This window comes from Esox lucius, chromosome 13, assembly GCF_011004845.1.
Source record: "Esox lucius isolate fEsoLuc1 chromosome 13, fEsoLuc1.pri, whole genome shotgun sequence".
Taxonomy (NCBI): Eukaryota; Metazoa; Chordata; class Actinopteri; order Esociformes; family Esocidae; genus Esox; species Esox lucius.
Genome location: NC_047581.1, coordinates 27263942 through 27284226, shown reverse-complemented (window position 1 = coordinate 27284226; position 20285 = coordinate 27263942). Strand labels below are relative to the sequence as shown.

The 20285-nt window shown below is 40.0% G+C and overlaps 2 protein-coding genes across 3 annotated transcripts in view; both read left to right on the top strand.

Annotated features, from left to right (window-relative positions):
- Window positions 1-4112: 4112 nt before the first annotated feature.
- On the top strand, window positions 4113-11725 carry cep78 (centrosomal protein 78). Of its 2 annotated transcripts, none has more exons than XM_034296270.1 (16): window positions 4113-4423; window positions 5042-5307; window positions 5396-5568; window positions 5638-5710; window positions 5816-5919; window positions 6801-6975; window positions 7162-7275; window positions 7448-7506; window positions 7666-7771; window positions 8170-8284; window positions 8429-8471; window positions 8569-8709; window positions 8840-8917; window positions 9054-9223; window positions 9593-9749; window positions 10419-11725. In XM_034296270.1, exons 2-16 carry the CDS (start codon window positions 5049-5051, stop codon window positions 10947-10949), a joined length of 2298 nt encoding a protein of 765 aa, XP_034152161.1. In that variant the 5' UTR covers window positions 4113-4423; window positions 5042-5048; the 3' UTR covers window positions 10950-11725. The 2 variants fall into 2 exon arrangements, with proteins under 2 accessions (XP_034152161.1, XP_010875110.2); XM_010876808.4 differs by having other exon boundaries at window positions 4114-4423; window positions 5396-5565; window positions 10419-11723.
- Window positions 11726-13950: 2225 nt separating this feature from the next.
- The window catches only part of golm1 (golgi membrane protein 1), a 7249-nt gene continuing 914 nt past the window's right edge, over window positions 13951-20285 (top strand). Inside the window, exons 1-10 of the mRNA XM_010876806.5 lie at window positions 13951-14152; window positions 15109-15250; window positions 15594-15770; window positions 16091-16145; window positions 16282-16384; window positions 16507-16624; window positions 16920-17118; window positions 18697-18864; window positions 18989-19153; window positions 20147-20257. Of these exons, the coding sequence (XP_010875108.1) occupies window positions 15122-15250; window positions 15594-15770; window positions 16091-16145; window positions 16282-16384; window positions 16507-16624; window positions 16920-17118; window positions 18697-18864; window positions 18989-19153; window positions 20147-20256 (1224 nt within the window). The 5' untranslated portion in view covers window positions 13951-14152; window positions 15109-15121 and the 3' untranslated portion in view covers window position 20257. The remainder of the gene's footprint in view (window positions 14153-15108; window positions 15251-15593; window positions 15771-16090; window positions 16146-16281; window positions 16385-16506; window positions 16625-16919; window positions 17119-18696; window positions 18865-18988; window positions 19154-20146; window positions 20258-20285) is intronic.

The following is a 20285-nucleotide window of genomic DNA, read 5'->3' as shown; positions in this document are numbered from 1 at the left end:
CTACTGCTGTGTTGTGCCTGGGGACTAGGGTCAGTCTGTCCTCTATTAAGTCCCAGTTGTTTATGTTGGGTTAGTTTATATGATGGGGGAATAGGGTCTGTCTGTCCTCTATTAAGTCCCAGTTGTTTATGTTGGGTTAGTTTATATGATGGGGGAATAGGGTCTGTCTGAATCACATGCTGAGGTATCCCTTTGGATCCAAGGAATGCTCTCTCAAATTTTGATTCTGATCCATTTGATTCCTTCTGTCTCTGCCCACAGCCCATCTGTCCCTGTCCTTGTCCACTCGATCTGATCTGAATCCTGCCTAAAGACTCTGGACACAGCCCACCTGCATTTGTTTATCTGCTGGTCATCTGAGCATGCACAAATATTGATGTGACCCTGAAGGCCATGTACTCTTATAATCTTCACCCAGCAATGCCAGAAGAGGAGTGTCTACACCTCAGAGTCTGGCCCCTTTCTAGGTTTCTAATTAAGTTTCGACCCTACTAGGGAGATTTTCCCAGCCACTGTACCTCAATTCTTGTTGTTTCTTGGTCTTTGGAGTTTCATGCTGCCACTTTGTGGCAACTGCTGATGTAAATAGGGCTTTAAAAAATAAATATAATTGATTGATTGATGAATGAATGGAGCAAAATGCAGAGAGGTCCTTGAAGAAAACCTGATACAAAGTGCACAGGACCTCAGACTGGGGCAAAGATTATTTGTTCATCATGGCAACAACCTGAAGCACACAGCAAAAACTAACCCAAACCCAAAAACCCTAACCCAAAATTTGAAAAAATGCCCAACCAGAGCTGTGAAAAGATGGTAGAAGGATACCAAAGAAGAATCAGAGCTATGATTGCTACCAAAGGTGCTTCCATAAAGTACTGAATAAAGGGTCTGAACACATGAACACGTTTTTTATTTTCAATAGATTGGCACACTTTTAAAAACATATTTTTTGCTTTGTCATTATGGGGTATTGTGTGTAGATTGAAGACAAACAAATACAATTTAATAACTGATAAAGTAATTTTATAAAACAAGAAATTGTGGAGTGAAAGGGTCTGAATACCTTCTGAAAGTGCTATATATTATGCACATCGAAATTAAAGGAGCAGCAACCTTGAATTGCCATCTTAAAATAATGTTACTGGTCTAGGCTTCAGGTCTTACTCTTCTTTGTTTAGTAAAGCTTGGAATATACTTCTGTTCCAGGGCTGAAAAAACACAAGCCAATTTCTGCATGCCAATAATAATGGATATTTTCCTCTGCCGTGAAATCAACAGATATATTAATGGAAAGTTCAAGGACCTAGTTGATGACCTGGTTGATTATTCCTTTGATTTTGATTTTATTTCTTACCGGATTGAATGTCCTCCAAAATCGAGTGGGCCAAAAGTAAAAATTATGTTGTGAAAATTATATTGCTTAATTCTAGAGTAGATTAAAAGTGGTTTACCAAACAAAGACACTGCGTTGTCAAAATGGGCACTGGTTTTGTTTACTGTAGTTCTTTAGGTTCAAACTCCTATCCACTGTCTGAAACATACACACAGGTAAGGTAGGTAAGATTAACCAAGTATCACTATAATCACACCTGGGTTTTAGATTTGGTTATGTTACAAACAGAAGAAAAACCTGCTTCTTGACCCTCTAGAACCTGAAAGCTTTTGTGGTAATTGGAAACTATGGCAAATAACTCTGGAAGAGTGCCATACATGATGTTATAAAAAAAAAACATGTTTAACTGCATACCAACTGAATAATATTTGACAGACAAACAAATGTATTCAAAGTGCTCAAATTGCTAAATAATATCTGTGGAGACATCAAGGGAATACACTTTTACTCTACATAGTAAATCAATGCAACCAAGGCACAACAAAGACATGTGTATTTAAGCTCTCAGACACTTGTTAATGCCGAACATTGCTGCTCTATTTTAATTCCAAACCCAATTAAGAGTGAAAGTTAAAATGAGTTTATCTCACTGAGGAATTTAGTTCTGGTGACTTAAGCAACCCATTTCAGCAATAAAATGGTGTCACAGAAAAGAATGAGGATAGTTGAGCGATGTGCTGTGTCCCAGATCTGTTGTCAGGGGAAGCAAGTCAACCTGTGTCTGAAATGAAAGGCCTTCTCCGTAGGGAAACATGTCCACATTAGCCAACATGTTGCTGCCAGTTTGCTATAGTACATTTCCAAAACGAAAAAATATGCAACATATTTAGGAACCACAATCTTAACAGGACCTTATCACACATGAATGGGGCACCTCTGCCACAGTGATCATTTGACCAGTCCATTGAGTTGTGCAGATGGTTGCAAGCTTTGTAGTCCACATTGAAGGAACTGGATTTGCACCCATTTTAGATTCATTCCAAATAGTCTATTAATTGATGTGACTAATGCATTTTATATATAAGGACTGAAAAATAGACCCTCTTATCAACTAGGGACACGTCCCGATCTGTTGCTGGGGCCATCTCATATGACAGAGTGGTGTTATCTTGAGGATCAAGCAAGCTAGGCAATTTAAAGCAAACCTTTTGATCCTGCATTCACACCTTACAGAAACATCTGTTAATCATTAACATTTCAATGATAGACTATTAGAACAGAAATTAGGTACATACGTATAAATGTTTATACTACATAGTGAAGAATCATTTAACGGTAATGTGTAAATAAACATAGAATAGCCATTTTTCAGTTCCTTCAACATCAAGGTGTCTGTAGCAATTTTTATAGTGGGACACTAGCACAAGACTGGTGAAGAAATTAGCTTGAGTCAGATGTTCCTTTTGAACTCTTGCTGGCGTTGGTGTTTTCCTTGTACGAGGATAAATAAGAAGATAAACAACCTAGCTCACCGTGGAGTGCTCTGGTCATAAATCGGTAATTAAAACCTAGCCCTTCTCCATCATATCTTGCCAGCTCCCTCTTGATGGGCCAGACCTGGCTTTGTTTCGCCGATGGATTGAGCCCGGCAACTGTGTCTCTCCTCGAGTGTCTTCCTGATCCTACGGGCCTCCCCGGTCCCGAATTATTCACAGTAGTAGAACTCTACACTGTTGATCCAAAGCCGTCTATACCGGAGACAGAATCCACCAGTCCAGGCATTGTGCTGATTGGCCATTGTCTTTCACTGCTGGAAGCATGAAGTGTTACTTTCAGAGGTTCTGAACAGAGGACAGCTTTGACTGCAGTGTTTTTGCAGTGTTCCTCTGTGCCATGGCAAGTATGAGATGATGGAAAAGAAACAGAGTGACTGATGTAGGTACCAACCGCCAGGGCAGTGCACAAACCTTAGGGCCTAGGATCAGCTCTCATAGTTCATTTCTGATCAGTTTTCCTGTGGTCTCTAATGAAGGATCGCTCAGTGGTTCCAGTGGCCCAGTTTCTTTTGCCTCCTCTAAAACGGGAACATGTTGGGGTTTTCCCACTGTCACAGCCTGTTGCTGCCCAGCTGCTCCCCTAAGAGTAAAGGCCACAGAGAAGCAAATAGATGACAAGAACGTTTATGCTGGTTGTCTACATATGTGTTGTAGCTTAGTCTGTCTTTTCTCAGGCGTGTCAGTGATGGGTGAAGAGCAGTGTGAAGGTTTACTGTCCTTTCCTGCATGCTTTCACCTAGGAACGTTATCTGAAATGATAAATGGAATTGTTTGGATTGCTAGGAACAGAGATATCTATCATAATTAGTCATGTAAATTAAGTATTTCTCAATTATTTCCTGAAAACATGTTTTTGTCCAGAAGGGAGACTGGACAAATACTATAATAAATAATATGACTAAACTCTAATATATTGATAAAAAATACCAATCTTCTTGGAAAGACTGAATAATGAAGGCTTCATGTTCATTAAATACATTGTACATAACGACAGTATCATTAAATGTACCGTGTATCCCAAAGGCAATTAACAAGTGTGTTTGGAGAAGAATGCAAAATATAATAAACTCATTGTAGAACTACTATAACATTGAGCAGGTCTTTAATAAAAAATCTAGGCATGGTCTGACATTGCCAACATAAACCATAAAACATAATAGGTCCAAAGGGTTGACAGATATGCTGTATAAAATTCAAGTCAGTTGAACAGATTTGTTATGTAGGAATATCGTTATGTAGGAATACCAGGAAATTGGTATTCCCCATTCCTTTTCCTTTTCTCTTGTCAGTTTACATCCAAGTGTAGTTTCAGTGCAATTAAGTAATTTGGAATACTTTGATTGAGTGACTTTTATTATGAAGGCGGAACTAGGAGAAGTTAGGAATCGACCTCCATCGACTTTTGTGGCGCGTTGTGGCGTACTCTTATTGTTGCTAGTTTATTATACGCCAGGGTTTGCACTTTGACTTTTTGCGTCGCGTTTGGGAAACCAAGGAAACAACAACGCCTGGAGAACGCTTGAGAATCTGACAGGTGAGCTATTGTTTGTAGTGTACCTATCTTGGTGGCTAGCTTTTTAAACATATGACATTCCAGCAATTAATTATTAATAATAGCTAGTAGTCTGGGCCAGCTGGCTAATGTTAAGCTAACTTCACCATCTAGCAACACTACTGTAGCCAGAACTACTAGAAAAAGTTTATGTTGGAGACGGGTTATCATAGCTTAAGTGTTATTATATTTAGATTAGCTAGGTAGCTAGGTTTTGCTTCCGTTTGTGTTGGAAAGCAAATGGCAGCTAGGATTGTGCATTCTTTGATTTGATGCAAGGTAAAGATAATTTGATTATTACCTTTATTTGTGCAAACTATAGCTTACTATACTTGTCAAAATTACCGTAATTCTAGCTATGTCTTTTTTTTTATATAGTACTGACATACCGGTAGTACCTCTGTACAGTTGCAGCTCGCTAGTGAAGTGAAGCTATTGTACTGTACAGTAGTGTCTGACCTCTCTACATTCATGGCTTGAACAAAACTCTATTAACACCATGGCGTCATACAATTAAACTTTCAAGGCACAATCTTAAGCAGACAATGCCAACATTTTTGTGTTGCATGCTTACGTTTATTCTTTTCTTCCGCTAATTAGATTCAAAATGCTGGACAGTGTTCAAATTCGGCGCAGAGGAGCCTACGACTTCGAGGCTTATTATGATAATGCATGTGCTATGCAGGACTCAGTCCCGTTGCCAGCAGTCAAGGCAAATCTGAGTCAAGGGATTCTCGCCTTTAACGGGGATCGTCTCAAACTGACAGATTGGACTCCTATACTCAACTGTCTGACAATCAATAAACAGCTACACCATGTCGCAGTCAGCAGCAGCTATCAAAGTGGTCTCAGCATCGGAGAGCCAGGTAAATATCTAAACATTTTGAGTTTGGAGGCCCTTGCTTTATTACCTGTCTTTATTTCTTGTCTCTGTGCTCTCGTCACCCATTTCAGAAAGGTACAGGTCGGGCTATCGGAAAAAGATTCCAGCCATCCGCTCCAAGGAGATGACACTCAGACTGTGTAAGGCGCTCCAAGAGTGTCTGACCACCTCACCAAACCTCAAGACCCTCGAACTCCACGGTCTTCCATTGAGAGAGAGAGACCTTATTACTCTCACCAAGGTAGTTGCAGAAGCTGAACCATCTTAAAGTTCTTCAGTGCCCCCATTAACACCAGTTTGTTTCACTCTCCAGGGTTTAGCCAAAAATGTATCTTTGGAAAATCTGTCCTTCGCTCACTGTCCTATAGCAGACGAGGGTTTAGAGGGTGAGTAAGACTAAGTTGTTGGAAAAGGAGTAAAGGTCAACTTGTGTGCACATTATGCCAAAATTGTTTGTCTGTTTAGTCTAATTGGTGTTTTCTAATGTTCAGCTATCTGCCAGAGTGTAAAGTACTCTACATCTATAAAAACAGTGGATTTCACTGGATGCAATCTGACCTGGAGAGGAGCGGAGCATATGGCCAACATTATCAAGGTACTGGACCACTGTTATGAGCGTTCTTTACCAACTGTCAATACAGGTAGCACTGTTTCCCTCTAGAGGTTATGGCCAGTATGACACATTGAGAGAATAATGTGCATGGAAGTCCTTACATATAAAACAATACATTTTTGCAGATCTGTCTTTTCTCTGAAAATACATACTTATTATGCAAAATAAATCCGGCACATGTTTGGATTACATTCTGCTTATGTATTTATTCTCTAAATGCATTTACTTACAATGGGCTAGTTGAGCTCGCCCCCCCCCCCTTGTTTTGCTAATCTTCTGCTGAATTACTCGCTTTACATTTCAAACATACTGCTCTGATTTGGTCAACATGATATGGCAGCTCACATTTCTGTACACGTGTGGTGCGCTAGCAAAAACAAAATAAAAATCAGGACCAGCACTGTTGTTGGATTCTTCAGGAGTATCTTTGCCAACATAAACAATGATTGAAAAAGCAGCAAATATTTTGTTATGGAACATTAAAATCAAGCCAGACAGTAAGTGATACAAAAATCAGGTGCTTATTAAAAAAAGACTAAGGAGAGACAAAACAGTTGCTGTAGAAGGTGGTTGAACGATCAAGTAGTTTTATATTATTTAAAATAATTAGAAGTATATAGAAAATGCAATGTATTCACTGAGTTTTTTAGCCCTTTGATATTTACCAGAATTTTACATAGTTATCTTATTCCATGGCAAACCTATGGTGCTACCATTCAAACGCAATTTCAGTCGCAATTCTGGCAATTAAAGCATTGTATATCCAAAGCGTTTATTCAAGGAGTTATGGGGAATGGTGTGTGTGTGGTGTTTGGGGTTGCGTGTGACGGCGCCACTTGACTGACCTCTCCACTGCCTTGCAGCATCAGGCCGTGCAGAGGCACAGTGTAGCCTGGGTCGAGTCTCTGAGGTACAGGAAGCCTGAGTTTGAGGGCATGGGAGGCCTCCGTCGGGTCACTCTCAGTGGCAACACGCTGGTGGGAGACAGAGGGGCAGCTGCCCTCGCTAAGGAACTGGCTGAGGACTTCTGGGTCAAAGGTGAGTGGAAACATTCAGTCTCTCGTTGACCCTCTATCAAATTGGGTAATTTGGTTGCTTTTCTGAGCTGGAATCCAGGCTTGGGTGGTGTTCAATAGGGAACACCGCATCAAAACGTCTTTGTTGTCGATGGGTTTGACCATATGTTGCCGACTACTGATGTTCTTTTCTGCGTTTCTTTCTTAGCGGTGGATCTGCAGAAGTGTGGTTTGTCCAACAAGGGGACACTTTCTCTATTGGAGGCTCTAAAATCCAACACCACTCTTTGTGTCCTGGATATCAGGAGGAACCCCTTAGTTGGTAAATTTCAACTTTCACTGGTGTGAGTGGGTGGGATTGGTTAAATCACTTCACCTGTCAAAACCATACACACTATGCTGGTAATTGACATAATAATGATTTTATGTACTCTGCTTGCTGCTTTTTGCTATTGGCCTAATACAAGGGGATCTCCCTCTTCTTTCCCTTATAGACAACGACCTGGTGAAGACTGTGATCGAAAGAGTTCTTGCTAACGGTCAGTCCTCTAAGGTAGGGACCTGTTGTTTGTAAGGAAATGGTACGAAGTGTACTGTGTTTGTGTGCATGCGTGCCTTCTCTCATGTGAAGGAAGACGTGTAAAATATGTAGGCTCTCAGAGTTGATAATTATAGTTTATCAGTGATATATGCTCCGTGTTTTATGTTGTAGTACTCCTGGATCAAGCCCCCATCCCTCAAAGACCCACAGAAGCTTCCTGGCCTTAAGAGAAAAACACTGGGAAATACAGCTAGAGGAAAAGCAACAATTAGAATGGGTAATTTTAATCCTCTCTTAAACTCTTCATCTTACTCATGAGACGCTGTTCATGGATGACATCGCCCAGTGTGAACAGATGCCACTGAGCTACATTCACTATGCTGTGTTTGATTCCATGACATTTTCTCTTGACCCTTGACCCCTCAGTGATGTGATGAAGGGCTCACAGTTGTGTTTATTAGACAGCAAATGAGCCAGGAAATGGCATCACAGTTAATAACTCTAGCTAGCTACCATACTTGGTTAACCATGGAGTGAAACAGTTGTATCTATGGTTACCTATGGTTTTTGCTGGCTACTCTTGAACGTAATGTTTTCAGAGCGCGTGTTCATTAAATGTCCCCCATGTAATGTAATTAACTCAGTGATGTTATGTTTAATATTGTCATGCCCTAGGCCCTCGAAGGTCATGTTCATCCAGCAGGCCGAGTCCAGATGGTCCCCCGCGGCCACGTCGCGGCTCTGGCGGGTGTATCCCATGGCGCACCGCAGAACGTGCTGGTCGACAGAGGTAATGGCAGTGGCTGGAGAGGACAGCAGTTATTTTCCTACCAGAATCTTCCTATTACTGGATGGAACATTCGTTTTAATTATAAATACTAAAATAAATGTCCTCCATGACTTGTTGAATGCCTGCCTCTCCTTATCTTGACAGAGGGATATCCCTAGATAACACCGTGGCAAAGCCGAGCTTTGAGGTAAAAGCAGTCCATTTCTCCCGCACGCTGTGTACACGAACCCTGTGCATGCGCTCATGTTCTGGTCCGCCGGCGTCTTCCGTATGCTCTTCATCAGGAGGCTGCATCTGTCAAGGTCACAATGGAGACGGAGTCAGAGGAGGAAGAGGAGGGAGAGGAGGAAGGTGTTGTCTCAAAAAGCCTGTTAGCACAGAGCCTTCAGGAGAGGATTACTGTCAGACAGTACAAACGCTTACAGGTAAAAACCAAAATGGCTGCAGGTAGAAGCGTCGCAAAACAGGACTAGTTCCAAATGTGGTGCAGCCGGACGGACGCTGGGGTTTTGGGTTGCCGTGTGACCGAGCGCGGTTCACCTGTTTGTCGTACAGGTGGAGCTGGAGGAATGTCGGCTGAGGATAGCGGAGGAGCGGAGGGCCAGACTGAAGACAGAAAGGCGTCTCATGGAGGTACTGACGTCCGCTGTACTCTTCACTAAAATGTAGTGTTCACAGTGTCAACAGTTTACGTGAGAGGAATTGGATACATGTATGTTACTTACGCCTTGTTGTCTGTGTGTGTGTGTTCATAATCTACTTTGTACAGTATGAGTTAGAGAATGCTCGACTGCGAAGTATCAACTTCTCCCTGTCTGAGGCGCTGCAGGCACCTACTACTGGCTCCCCCAGCGTTTTAGAGGATGATGCGGTTCTGGACAGCATTGAGAGCTCCTTTAGCAAGTTCCATGCCTTCCTAGACTTGCTCAAGGATGCTGGGTAAGTCTTGGGAATGGTAATACATTTTTATTGGTGTGTTGTCCCTCTGTAACAAAAAGTAATAGACCATTATCCTTGAAAATGTGTAGAAATGTGTAAGAAGTTCACCTCAATGGAACAGATATTGTGGTTTGTTTTGTTCTTGACCTCGTTTCACACTGGTTCTTTTGTCACTGTGTTTCTGGGGCTAGCCCTGAAATGTAGTTTCTAGGACCAGATAGCCCTAGGCTAAGGGTGGTGCTAGACCTCTTCAAAATATGAAAGTGTGAACACTTGCTTAGCCTTGGCTAAAATCTCCCTTAGCCCAGAGCTTAGGAGGCTCTCAGTCCTAGGCTAAAGTACAGTGTGAACACACCTTTTGTGTTGCAGACTGGGCCAGTTGGCCTCCATGGTAGGTATTGATCATTCCGACTTTGGCCCACTCGGGAGACCCCAGTTCTCCTCCCCTGTTGGACAGCCTCTTGATGGGACAGAGTCAGTGGCAGGGGCCCAGGACACGGGGGAGAAGGCTGATGCAGCACTCTCAGTAAGTCCATTCACAGAACAGTCTGGGTGTGGTAATCGTGTTGTCACTATGTACACACAGAGCCCTCCTTAAGTGTTGGGACAGTTAAGCATTTTTTTTCTTTTGACTCTATACTATGTTTGGACTTGAACAATTTAACAATAACTATGGTGTTGAAGAATAGATTCTCAGCTTTTATTGGGGGTAATTGTGTATATATTGTTTTCACCATTTAGGAATAAGACAAATCTTTCAGGGCACCAAAAGCACTGGGACAATTGGCAGATGTTTCTGGTTAATCATGTGTTCCGTCTGTACCGTTTGTGCAGATTTATGAGAACTGTCCATTTGTAGTCCTTTTTTGCCCTTATGAGGTTAAAAAAATCTGTCCCAATACTTTTGTTATTGGGTCAGATTAAAAAATACTTAAAGTACTCCGGGGAAAAAGGGGAACTATGTATGAAAGGAATGTAAAAATGTATATTAAAACCAGTAGTCATGAGAGCATGTATACCTATTAATGTGTTTTAATGTAAGCCATTAAAAATATTTTAAGATAATTTTTTAGTGTACAACATACATAAGATACATTTTTAGTGTATAAGTGTTTGTGTACACTGAGTCTGTTGGTAGTGAATCTATAATTAGTTTAGGTCCAATCCAATATTATTATCTGGGTTGTCTTTCCAGGGATGTGAAGGCCCAAGTGCTCCTTCAGAGGGCCAGCCCAATGGATTCAAAGGGGGTAACCCTAAGGAAGTGCCCCGCATCCCTGCTAATGATCCTGCCAGTGAGACCTGTGTGGAGAATACTGGTGAAGTGAATCAACAAAGAGATACCTCTCCCTCAAAACCAGAGGGGCTACAGGTGTCAGGGTTTGAGCGTGGTCTCTGTAGCAGTGGATCTGGCAAAGACTCCTATAGCAGTCACTCTCAGGGTAGCAGTTCCTTTGGCAAAGTTTCCCAGCGTGGTAATGTCTCTCAACACCGTAATGGCAATGGCTCCAAGCATAGCAACTTCTCTAATGATGGCAATTTCTCACATGGTTATAGTTTTAACTACAGCAACGGCTCCCTTGCAAACAGCTCCATCCAAAGTGATGGCTCCTATAGTAACGGTTGGCATGGTGACAGTTCTGTAAAGTCCAGTGTTAGTGAGCGTGGGATTTCTGTTGGGTCAGTGGGGTTGAAGGCCTCTGGGGTGGGCATGGCTCAGAGCTAAAACTGTTCAGAGTTAGAGATGCAGGAACAGATCAGCCCTCTGGGAAGCCTGGGTTTTCTGATGACAGGTTCTGAAACCGCAACTCTGCCAACTGTTTTTTTTTGTCCTTTTTTTTAGTTTAATTTGTGTTGACTTTTCCTCTTGCATTGAAGCCAAATCAGAACACTAAAAAGGTTGTCGTGCTCGTGCTCGTGTATGGCCAAATCTGAAAAGTGATTTTAGCCTTTAGTTAGATTTCATGCTTTTGTGGCTTTGTCTTTTATTTTGTTTTACTGTGAATCTTTTCTTATATACTTCGTGTAAATATATTTTTTTTTACAATAAATGTTGAAAAAACATGTTAATTTATAATTCTGTCGGTTTACACTAGAAAAAGTTTTGTGCCATTGTGTGTCCCTCATTTATTCAAACCAAAGGTTTTCAATGGGATTTAAGTCCAGAGACTGAGATGGTTCTGACAAAATGTTGATTTTATGTTCTATTAACTTTTTCTTAGAGGATTGGGAATACAAGCGCCGATGCTTTCTTAATCAACTCCACGTTGCTGTCATTAATAAAGCCTGTTTTCCCCTGACAGACTAGAGGGATTTCCCTCTCTGGTTTTCTGCCTTGGTAGAGCTCACAGACACCCAACTGTCTGATGTCTAATTGTAGATTTGGAGATGATGCAGGGTCCTAAATGGATCACTGCTACTGTACGCAGTATAGCTGAATCAATGCAATCAGGAGTTTGTAAATACAAAGCGGCGTACAGCCATTGCCAGGGACTTTCAGAGGGTGGTATAAATTGGGTCAGCGCTATTGGGGCTGGGTGAAAGGGCTGTCGGTGGCTTTACCTGATCATTTTCAAGCAGCTCTAGTGGGTCGAGCACCAGCAAGCTCAATTGTAGTCATGGAAATAATTTTCCAGAGAGCATGTAAGTCTTATAGGAGTCGCAGTGTATTCGGCCCCCAACTGCAGTAATTTAGCAAGTTGTTACAAGTTTTGTCATAAGTTATAATATTATTCAGAATTCAGAACTGCAGTAGTTGTCCTTTGTTATCTGGTCTGTTATGCATGAATATGAAAGCCCCAAGTATATTTAATTCAAAATGCAATTGTATCCAAAAAAAGGTAATTCAATTTTTATTCTCTACATATACAAATATTCAAAAGTCTCCTTCAATTAACCAAAATGGGAATGAATGGCTGTAAATGTATTTAATTTTTATCCACTTGATCTTTCATTTAAAATATAAACAAAATTCAAAACTTGAATTAGAGTAAAGCCTATTGAAAGAAAAAAAATATTCTTATAAACAAAAATAATTTGTCAAATATTTGTGCCACAATTACTGGCAACCATTCTTTTAATATTTTGTGCAACCTCCCATTGTCAAGGTAACCACTCTCAGACTCATAATGAGGTTGGAGAACACATAATGCATAATGAGGTTGGAGAACACATGGCAAGGATCTGAGACCATTCCTACATACAATCACAAAACAACAATCCACCACCATACTTCACAGTGGGGATGAAATACTTTTCTGCATCGCTATCCTCCTGTCTGTTCCAAACCCATCTGACCATAAAACCCAGTCACATTGAAAGTTCCAATAAGGTTTGGCAAACTAGGCACTTGAGTTTGTTGCTTGGTGTGCTTTTTTATGGCAACCCTCCCAAACAACATGTGGTTAAACCATTGAGCTATTTTTGCATAGCCATTTCCTGATTTTTTTGCTTAACAACCTTTTATCATTACTGTATTCTCTGGTCTTTTCCATAGTGAACAAACTATGGGAATTTGGCCTGTGTGTCAACTCAGTTCATACCCCAGTGAAACAGGAAGACATGGCTTACCATTTGTGTTCCTAATCACTCAGGAAAACTTAAAATATGAATGGGAATATCATTTAGATTTCACTCATAATACTTTTTGGGGTTGCCAATAGTTGTGGCACACATGTTTTGGAAAAAAATATTTATTTTACATAATATTTATTCAATCATTTTATTTCAATTAAAGATTACATTTTGAATGAAAGACCAAGAAGATAAACAGCAAAGATTTTCTTTTTTGCAGGCCGGTTTTGCTCATATTCACAAAAGGTGCCAATGTTAATGGAAGGCTCTACAAATACATGTAACTGAAAAACTGCCAATCCCATAACAGTGAGATTTATGCTAGAACCTGTTTTATTATTGTTGTATTACAAACAAAATATGTTGCAGTGTAACATAAAAAAAAATAAAAAATTATTTGGGTGAAGGGCGGTTTAACGTCAAACACAGGAAATTGGCTTGCAACACAGTCAGCGATTATGAGGTTATTCCTTATTTACATAGCTCTCACATTATACAGAAGTATTTTCTCTATTCGGTCACTGACAGTTCGACTTTTTCAAAATGTTTTGTGACGTATTTTTGTCAGTCAGTTTCAACATAAATAGATGCATGAGCTTTCCCTCATTTAAGAAATAGAATCTATATGCAAAATATTCAATGATTGTTACAGTTGTGACTTACACTTCTGCGATTGTTTTTTGTTTTTTATTTACTGTTCATTAATCAGGCTTACAATGTCAGAAACATTAACGTCGAACTGAACTTAATCATTTTCCCAAAACACAATGCTAAATTATCCCTTAACATATTTTGGGGAAACCTGTCCCAGGTAAAACATACATTTCATAGCTTTTCTAACATAAGCCTGCACATAAAAAAAAATATCACTAATTTAAATTAAACGTGGTATACATTTTAAACTGTTTTGTATTATAATATATTGTCGTACAACCGTCCTACCGGAGAAGGTGCACTGCGCTGACGTAAGCCACCGCCCACAAGTGAAATGACGTATTTTAGGGAGTCCCACATCTGACGCTAGACAATAGACTAGTTCGTTTTGCATGTGACGGTTCCCCGGGAAGATGGAGATCTCACATTATTGCATCAATAGAATGTTGTAAAAAGAGCAAGCTCCGTTACAAGGGGAACCGCGCCATGCAAAATTGACAACTCGTTTGCAACGTAGCACACGTTCAAGTAAACTGAACGCACCCGAGCCTGTCTGACTTCTCGCTCGGTTCTCACAGTCTAACAATAATGGAAATCCGACTGATATTGAACCCAATGTTTATTTAAGTAGCTATGTAGAGAGACTGACAACCGATATAACTCGTCAAGGGGCGGATCATTCAATATAAAAAAATTTTTCAGGTAAGCTTTTATCAATTAGTTACCGTTGTTACGCTAGCTAGCCCCAACCGTTGTTGGCTAAAGTAGCTAGCATAGAGGGTAGCTAAATTTTAAGTCAGACTCATGTTTGATGTCCTGTGATTTATTCTGCGTCACCATCTGTTTTCAGAATACATTTATTTAAAATGTAATTTGATAGTTGTTGAGCAGTACACTACAGTACTTAAGCGTCTTATAAAATGTATAGATATTCTACTATTGTTGTAAGTAATGCTAATGTTAACTGTTTTAGCTGGATAGTTACAAGCTAACATTAACGTTGCAATACCTCACCAACTGACATGATTCGCTGTGTTGTCAACTATTAAAACAAATAGGATTCTTGTTTGTCACGTCTAACCTCTGCACGGCTTTATTTTGTACTTAATGAATTAGTCTACACTACGATGCTGCAACTTACTGCTATTGCTACTTATTGTTATTACTACTCACTGCTACGATGTTACCAACTTTGCTAGATTAGCTAAGCTTAGCAGGTTACTTTACGATCTTTATGCCGCAGGTTATGGTGAGGTGGCCACTTTCAGTCACCTCTATTCCCTAAGTACATTTACACGTCCTCAGAATTTTAAGTGGTGTTAACAGTAACACCCGGCGAGTATACAATATACTTTACTCCCTTGGTATGAGAAGCCTCATTCGCATAAAATTATTGGAGAAGTTGATTGTCAGGTTTGAGTTGTCCGGGTATAAAGATATCTAGTACAGCTATCTTTATACCCGGATTCGGATACTAACAATTGTGCAAACTAACTGTGATATTGACATTAAAACTTCCTATTTCACACCCAGCCAATTTCACACCCAGTTTCAAAGCACACCCACAGTTAGACACTTTCAAGTCAAATGATACTTGCTTACAAATCCACTTTTATCCTGCAGTATCATGATACTGTGTTATGTCTTTCCTGCTCTAGTCTTTAGGGAGCCATGGGTGGGTTGGGCAATGGTCGTCGAGGGGGGAGATCTCCTCCTCTTATGATTGGTGCTCTGATTGCTTGTGTCCTTGTCCTGGGTTTCAACTACTGGGTGTCAAACTCACGGAACTTGGAGTTACAGGTTTGTATGCATTGGATTTTTGTTGAGGTTGCAGTAGGTGGGACTAAGCTAATATTTGGGTTTACACTTGAAGTTTGGATCAGAGACTTGATAATGACAGAAACTTATCCCAGTGTTAAAGTCAGATTTTTGTAATAGGATTAGAAACAATTATAAATGTAGGTCACTGGTTTGTTATAAACTATCTTTACCTGGTCATTTTGGTATTCATTAGGAACTTACCACAGAGATTTTTTACTTTGTACTTTTTACACTTCTACGAGTAAGAAATGTATGCAGCTTTTTAAGTGTTTAGGGAATGTGGTTTGATTCTAATGTGACCCTGTTGTGTGGTTTGGGGCAGACTAAGCTGTACGAGTTAGAGGCACAGATGCGTCGGGCGGTGTCTGAACGCGGTGCTGTGGAGGTGAAGAAGAACGAGTTCCAGGAAGAGATCCATCGACTGAAAGAGGAGAGCAGCCGCATGCAGAGCCTAAATAAGAGGCTGGAAGGAGTCCAGAACACCTGTAGCCAGGAAAAGGTAGTTGACTGGACTACTGGTATCACCTGGGAACATGTACATGTCAGTTTCTCTATGATAAAAAGCTAAACTGACTGGAATCAAAACAACCTTACTGGTAGCCTGTCCAGGGTTTCTATACCTCAAGTGTGTTCCTTTAGACATAGTTTGATGTGTTATTTTAGACAGGGGTGTTTGCTCAGTGTGTTTGAGTGTGAATTCCCAGAAAAGCTGTGACCCCTTGACTGCAACAAAAGGGAAAGTCTGTTGAATATTTGCCTATTGTGTGCACAAACCTAATCAAACAAGCACAAACAATAAAGTCCTGTATTTTCTTTTAGGCAAGTCAGCAAATTAATATTTCCTCCAGTACTAAAACAATACAGGACCTAAAAAGTAAGTTTTCTACTGTGTCTTCCTGTATATCTTTTTTTTTATTCTGTGTATCTCACTCTTATTTGTCCACCAGATTTTATCAGCCTTTTTTTTTTGTCTCAAAAATCAATACTAGTTAATTTGCCTGTCTTTGCAGGTCAATTGCATGTGCTAAAGGAAGACCTTGGGAAATGTCAGAAAGAGTTTCAGAGCTGCTCAGGCAGTCTGAACACCCTGAACAAAAAACTCACTTATGACATGTAAGGGATTTTACTATATAGAGCCAATATATTTCTTGAAGGTGTGTAAGAAAGAAAATCATGTAACACGTATTTAGGATCTGTTGTATTGCTCTCAAATCATGACGCGTGTCTGTGTGTAGGACTCAGTGTAACACTCAGATACTGGCCCAGAGGGAGGAGTGTGCTGAGAAGGTGGCTGCAGCCAAGCAAGAAGTACAGAATAAACTAGAGAAGTTTAAACCATCCTCAGGCTCCCAGGTAAACCAGTAATCATGTTTAGATCTTGTTCATGCTCACATTGCTGACCTTTAAACATCCCCATTAACAGGCCAACTCAACTAGCACATGTAGGCACCAGTAAAATGCCTGCATGACAATAGATCCCATGCAATTTGATCCCACATACAGAGTTCAGTTAACTATAGTATCTGTCTATCCACAAGACACCCTGAGCTGTCCAGTGTTTTTATGTATTCCTAGAAGTATAATTTGCTTGTCAAATGAAAAATACAGAAGATATGAAATTGGATAAGAAACCTTTGTCTGTTTATAGAACAATACAGCTTCCACACAGAAAGTGGGAGCTGTGAAGGTCACGTCAGATAAAGAAGATGGCCTTGGGAAGACTGTGCTGGATGACACCAAGACCACTCCTGTCAACGGCCACGTCCCTGAACCGTCAGTGGCCAAAAGCCTGGCAGCAGATCTCAAAGCCTCAGAGCTGGAGACCAATGAGATCTTAGTAGACAAAGGTGCAGGACAGGAAGGATTCTCTTATTTTATACCAGCACTCACTTATCAACTTGTATTTGACTTGGTGTTGCAAATACACCTTAACATTATGATAGTGAATGTTAGATTTTTACCCCATGGGAAATGACATGTCTTGAATTTAATTATTGTTTTTAATAGAGGTTCCCATACAGTGGATGAAAAGTCTCCATACCCTTAATGGAAATGCAGCTTTTGTAAAGGTTGAATCATGACAAATCTTATCAAAACATTCCTTTGATAACATCTTGTATAGAACACATTTTAACTGAAAAACAAATGGATAATTGATGAAAAATTCAGTGGCTTGGTTCCATAAGTATGCATAGCACAGCCCTTGACCAATACAGCAGTTAGTCTATACTTCATGTGATGAGTCGAGTTGGCTTTACACTAACCATATCTTTTGGAATTAAGGGCAAATAGTTCTTATCTCACCATAATACATTTCATCACATGTTTTGTGAGATTGAATGTGTCTTCATGTAAAATGTAGACCGATTCAGATGTTCTTTTTTGTGAGAAATTGTCTGTTTTTCCACCCCTACCACTGACTTGTGGAGAATTGCACAGTGCAAGGAGTGCCTAGTTCCTGACAAATTCCTGCAGCTCCATGTTGCCATTGGTTTCTTTGTAGCGTCACCAATTAGCTTTATCTTACCCTCGTACATTTTTGAAGGGATGTCCTAATCTTTAAAAAATGTGTACTTGCATTTATTTTAGTGCAATGCAGTTGGCTAATACAATGCAGTGTTTTCAGTTAAAGGAAATGATCTACCTAAAAGCCATGTGTTACTAAATTGCATCACACACAAATAAACAAATAAGATAAGCAAAACAGAACGGGAGAAGGCTTTTTCAATCTGACACTCACAGTAGTAGTAGTAGTAGTAGTTTTTAGAGAAGTAAATTAGCAATCTAGTAATTATAAATTAAATTTAGGGTACTCAAACTCATCCCTAAAAACTATGTGAAAGTAAAAAATTTCAAAAAATTTAAGCCATTGTCATTTTCAAATGTATATTTATTCCACAAAAAGAACCTTAAACAAAACCAAAAGAACAAGGTCGTTATAAAAACCAAGTACATAAAACTGCTGTTGTGTGATTTGAATCGCAGCCATACTGTTGAAATTCAACAAAACAAATAACGCATGCAACATATTTCAAATGTGTTTTAATACGGGTGTATATAACTAGGAATATCTTGACACCCCATTCCCCTCAGAACTAATCAATTACAAGTGGTTGTTTTTTATATGGTGTTATTACTGAAAATGGTGCTGTTAATGTTTGTGGTTTGGGTCTTACATTATCACTGGAAGTGGATGCATGTTGACTCGACTATGGGCAATTAGCGACGATAAAAAAAAAAAAATGCCCCAAAAGGAGTAATTATCCATTTTAGTTTTTCATTAAATGTGAAAAAAAAGGTCTGACAGTTTGTCTTGATTTCAGCCATTGCATTTTCAATTAAGGGGTGTAGACTTTTTGTACCCATGGTAATTGTCTATTTTTGTCAGTGTTTATGATGCTTACTGGAGGATGGTCTCTTTCCAGCTCCTGTACTATCCCTGAAGGAGTCCTCGCCATCCACTGTCATCAAGGGCGCCAAACCAGAGACTGTTCAGGGAACCGAGGGGATCAGTAAGCTTCGGAAAAGTAACATGACAGAGAACACTGAGCTGGAGGTGATGGATACACACGGAGGAGAGCCCCATATAGAGGGTAGGGATGGAGATCGAACAGCCTTAAACCTGTCTAAGATCAAATTTTACGGCAGCAGAATGTGAAGACTGTGCAAGGTGTGTGTAGACACAGACTAACAGGCGATAGTCTTATTCCTTTGCAGGCACAGTCCTTGGTGCTGATGACATTCAGCTTAGCCAGGGGAAGGGAGAGGAGGCTCTTATTGGTCAGGAGAAGGTGGAGGATCCAGAGGAGGATTATGACGCCGATGAGCAGATCGTGGGCGGGGTTGACCTTGACAAACAGAACCAGATGGAGGAAAAGATAGGTGGGTTTCGCTCTTACGGGAGGGTTCCTAACCTCATCCCCAGGCTTGAACTGCTGTATTCACGTAGTGACCTGCTATTCAGTTCAAATTCTTAGCGAATCACACGACTGACACAGCTTTTGAGTAGATGTGGGAGAGGGAGAGCACCGGTCTGCTACAGTTGTTTTGGTTGAGGCATTGAAAATGGATGTGAAATTCATAACTGCCAAAGTGTGGGCATGTAATGTTTGTAAAAAGAAAAAATGATTTGTACTTTCTGAACTCTGAATTTCGTCTAAAGCCCCACATCAGTTTTAATCCATGTTTTTGTCCTGAATGACAATGACCAGAGGGTAACCATGATGTTATATAGTGATTTACATCAATAGGTGATCTATAAACTGACAAATCCAGAAGTATCACTTTGGATTTCTCTGTATGATGCTAAATCATTTCCAATTAAATATTTTTCTGCCAAACTTTAGTTTCCTGGCAGGGTTTTTAGATGTCATGACCCACCAGTATTATAATGTTTACTGATTAGAATTACATAGCATTCTTCCTCACAATTTCCTGTGGTTGCATTGCCAAAGCGCAAACTGAAATAGGGCTCACAATTTCTGCACTCCACTTTTTTACCATATAATAATAATCAATTGGATAATTTGTCAAGTTTCAAATATACTTGAGCTTGTCTCTATAACAAATTCTATACATTTTCATTAATTAGCTTTTAGCTTTCTTCAGGTCTACATTTCTGTATTATACATTTTTTATTCTAATATTTTGAGATACTGGATTTTTGATTTCCATGAGCTGTAAGCTGTAATCATCAAGATTGAAAAAACATTTCTTGAAATGTTTTACTTTGTGTAATGAATCTAGTATATGAAGGTGTCACTTTTTGATTTGAATTACTGAAGAAAAAAAAGTTTTTACACGATATTCTAATTTTTTTAGCTGCACCTGTAGGCTTTAATTGAAGTTCCCTTGATGACGCTGATGTGTTCACAGATAAGGAGGCTGAGAGGGAAATGCAGGAGGAGCTGGCGGACTACAACGGAGACGATGAGAATGAGGGAGAGTTTGAAGCTGACAAACAAGCAGCGCTCGCTCAGTTCTGAGGTAAAACACACAGTAATTTAATCATATT

Coding starts and splice junctions, on each gene's coding strand:
- cep78 (XM_034296270.1), top strand. CDS start 5,049: ATGCTGGACAGTGTTCAAATTCGGCGCAGAGGAGCCTACGACTTCGAG. Junction 5,711..5,815: donor AGCAGACGAGGGTTTAGAGG/GTGAGTAAGACT, acceptor TCTAATGTTCAG/CTATCTGCCAGAGTGTAAAG. Junction 9,750..10,418: donor AGGCTGATGCAGCACTCTCA/GTAAGTCCATTC, acceptor TTGTCTTTCCAG/GGATGTGAAGGCCCAAGTGC.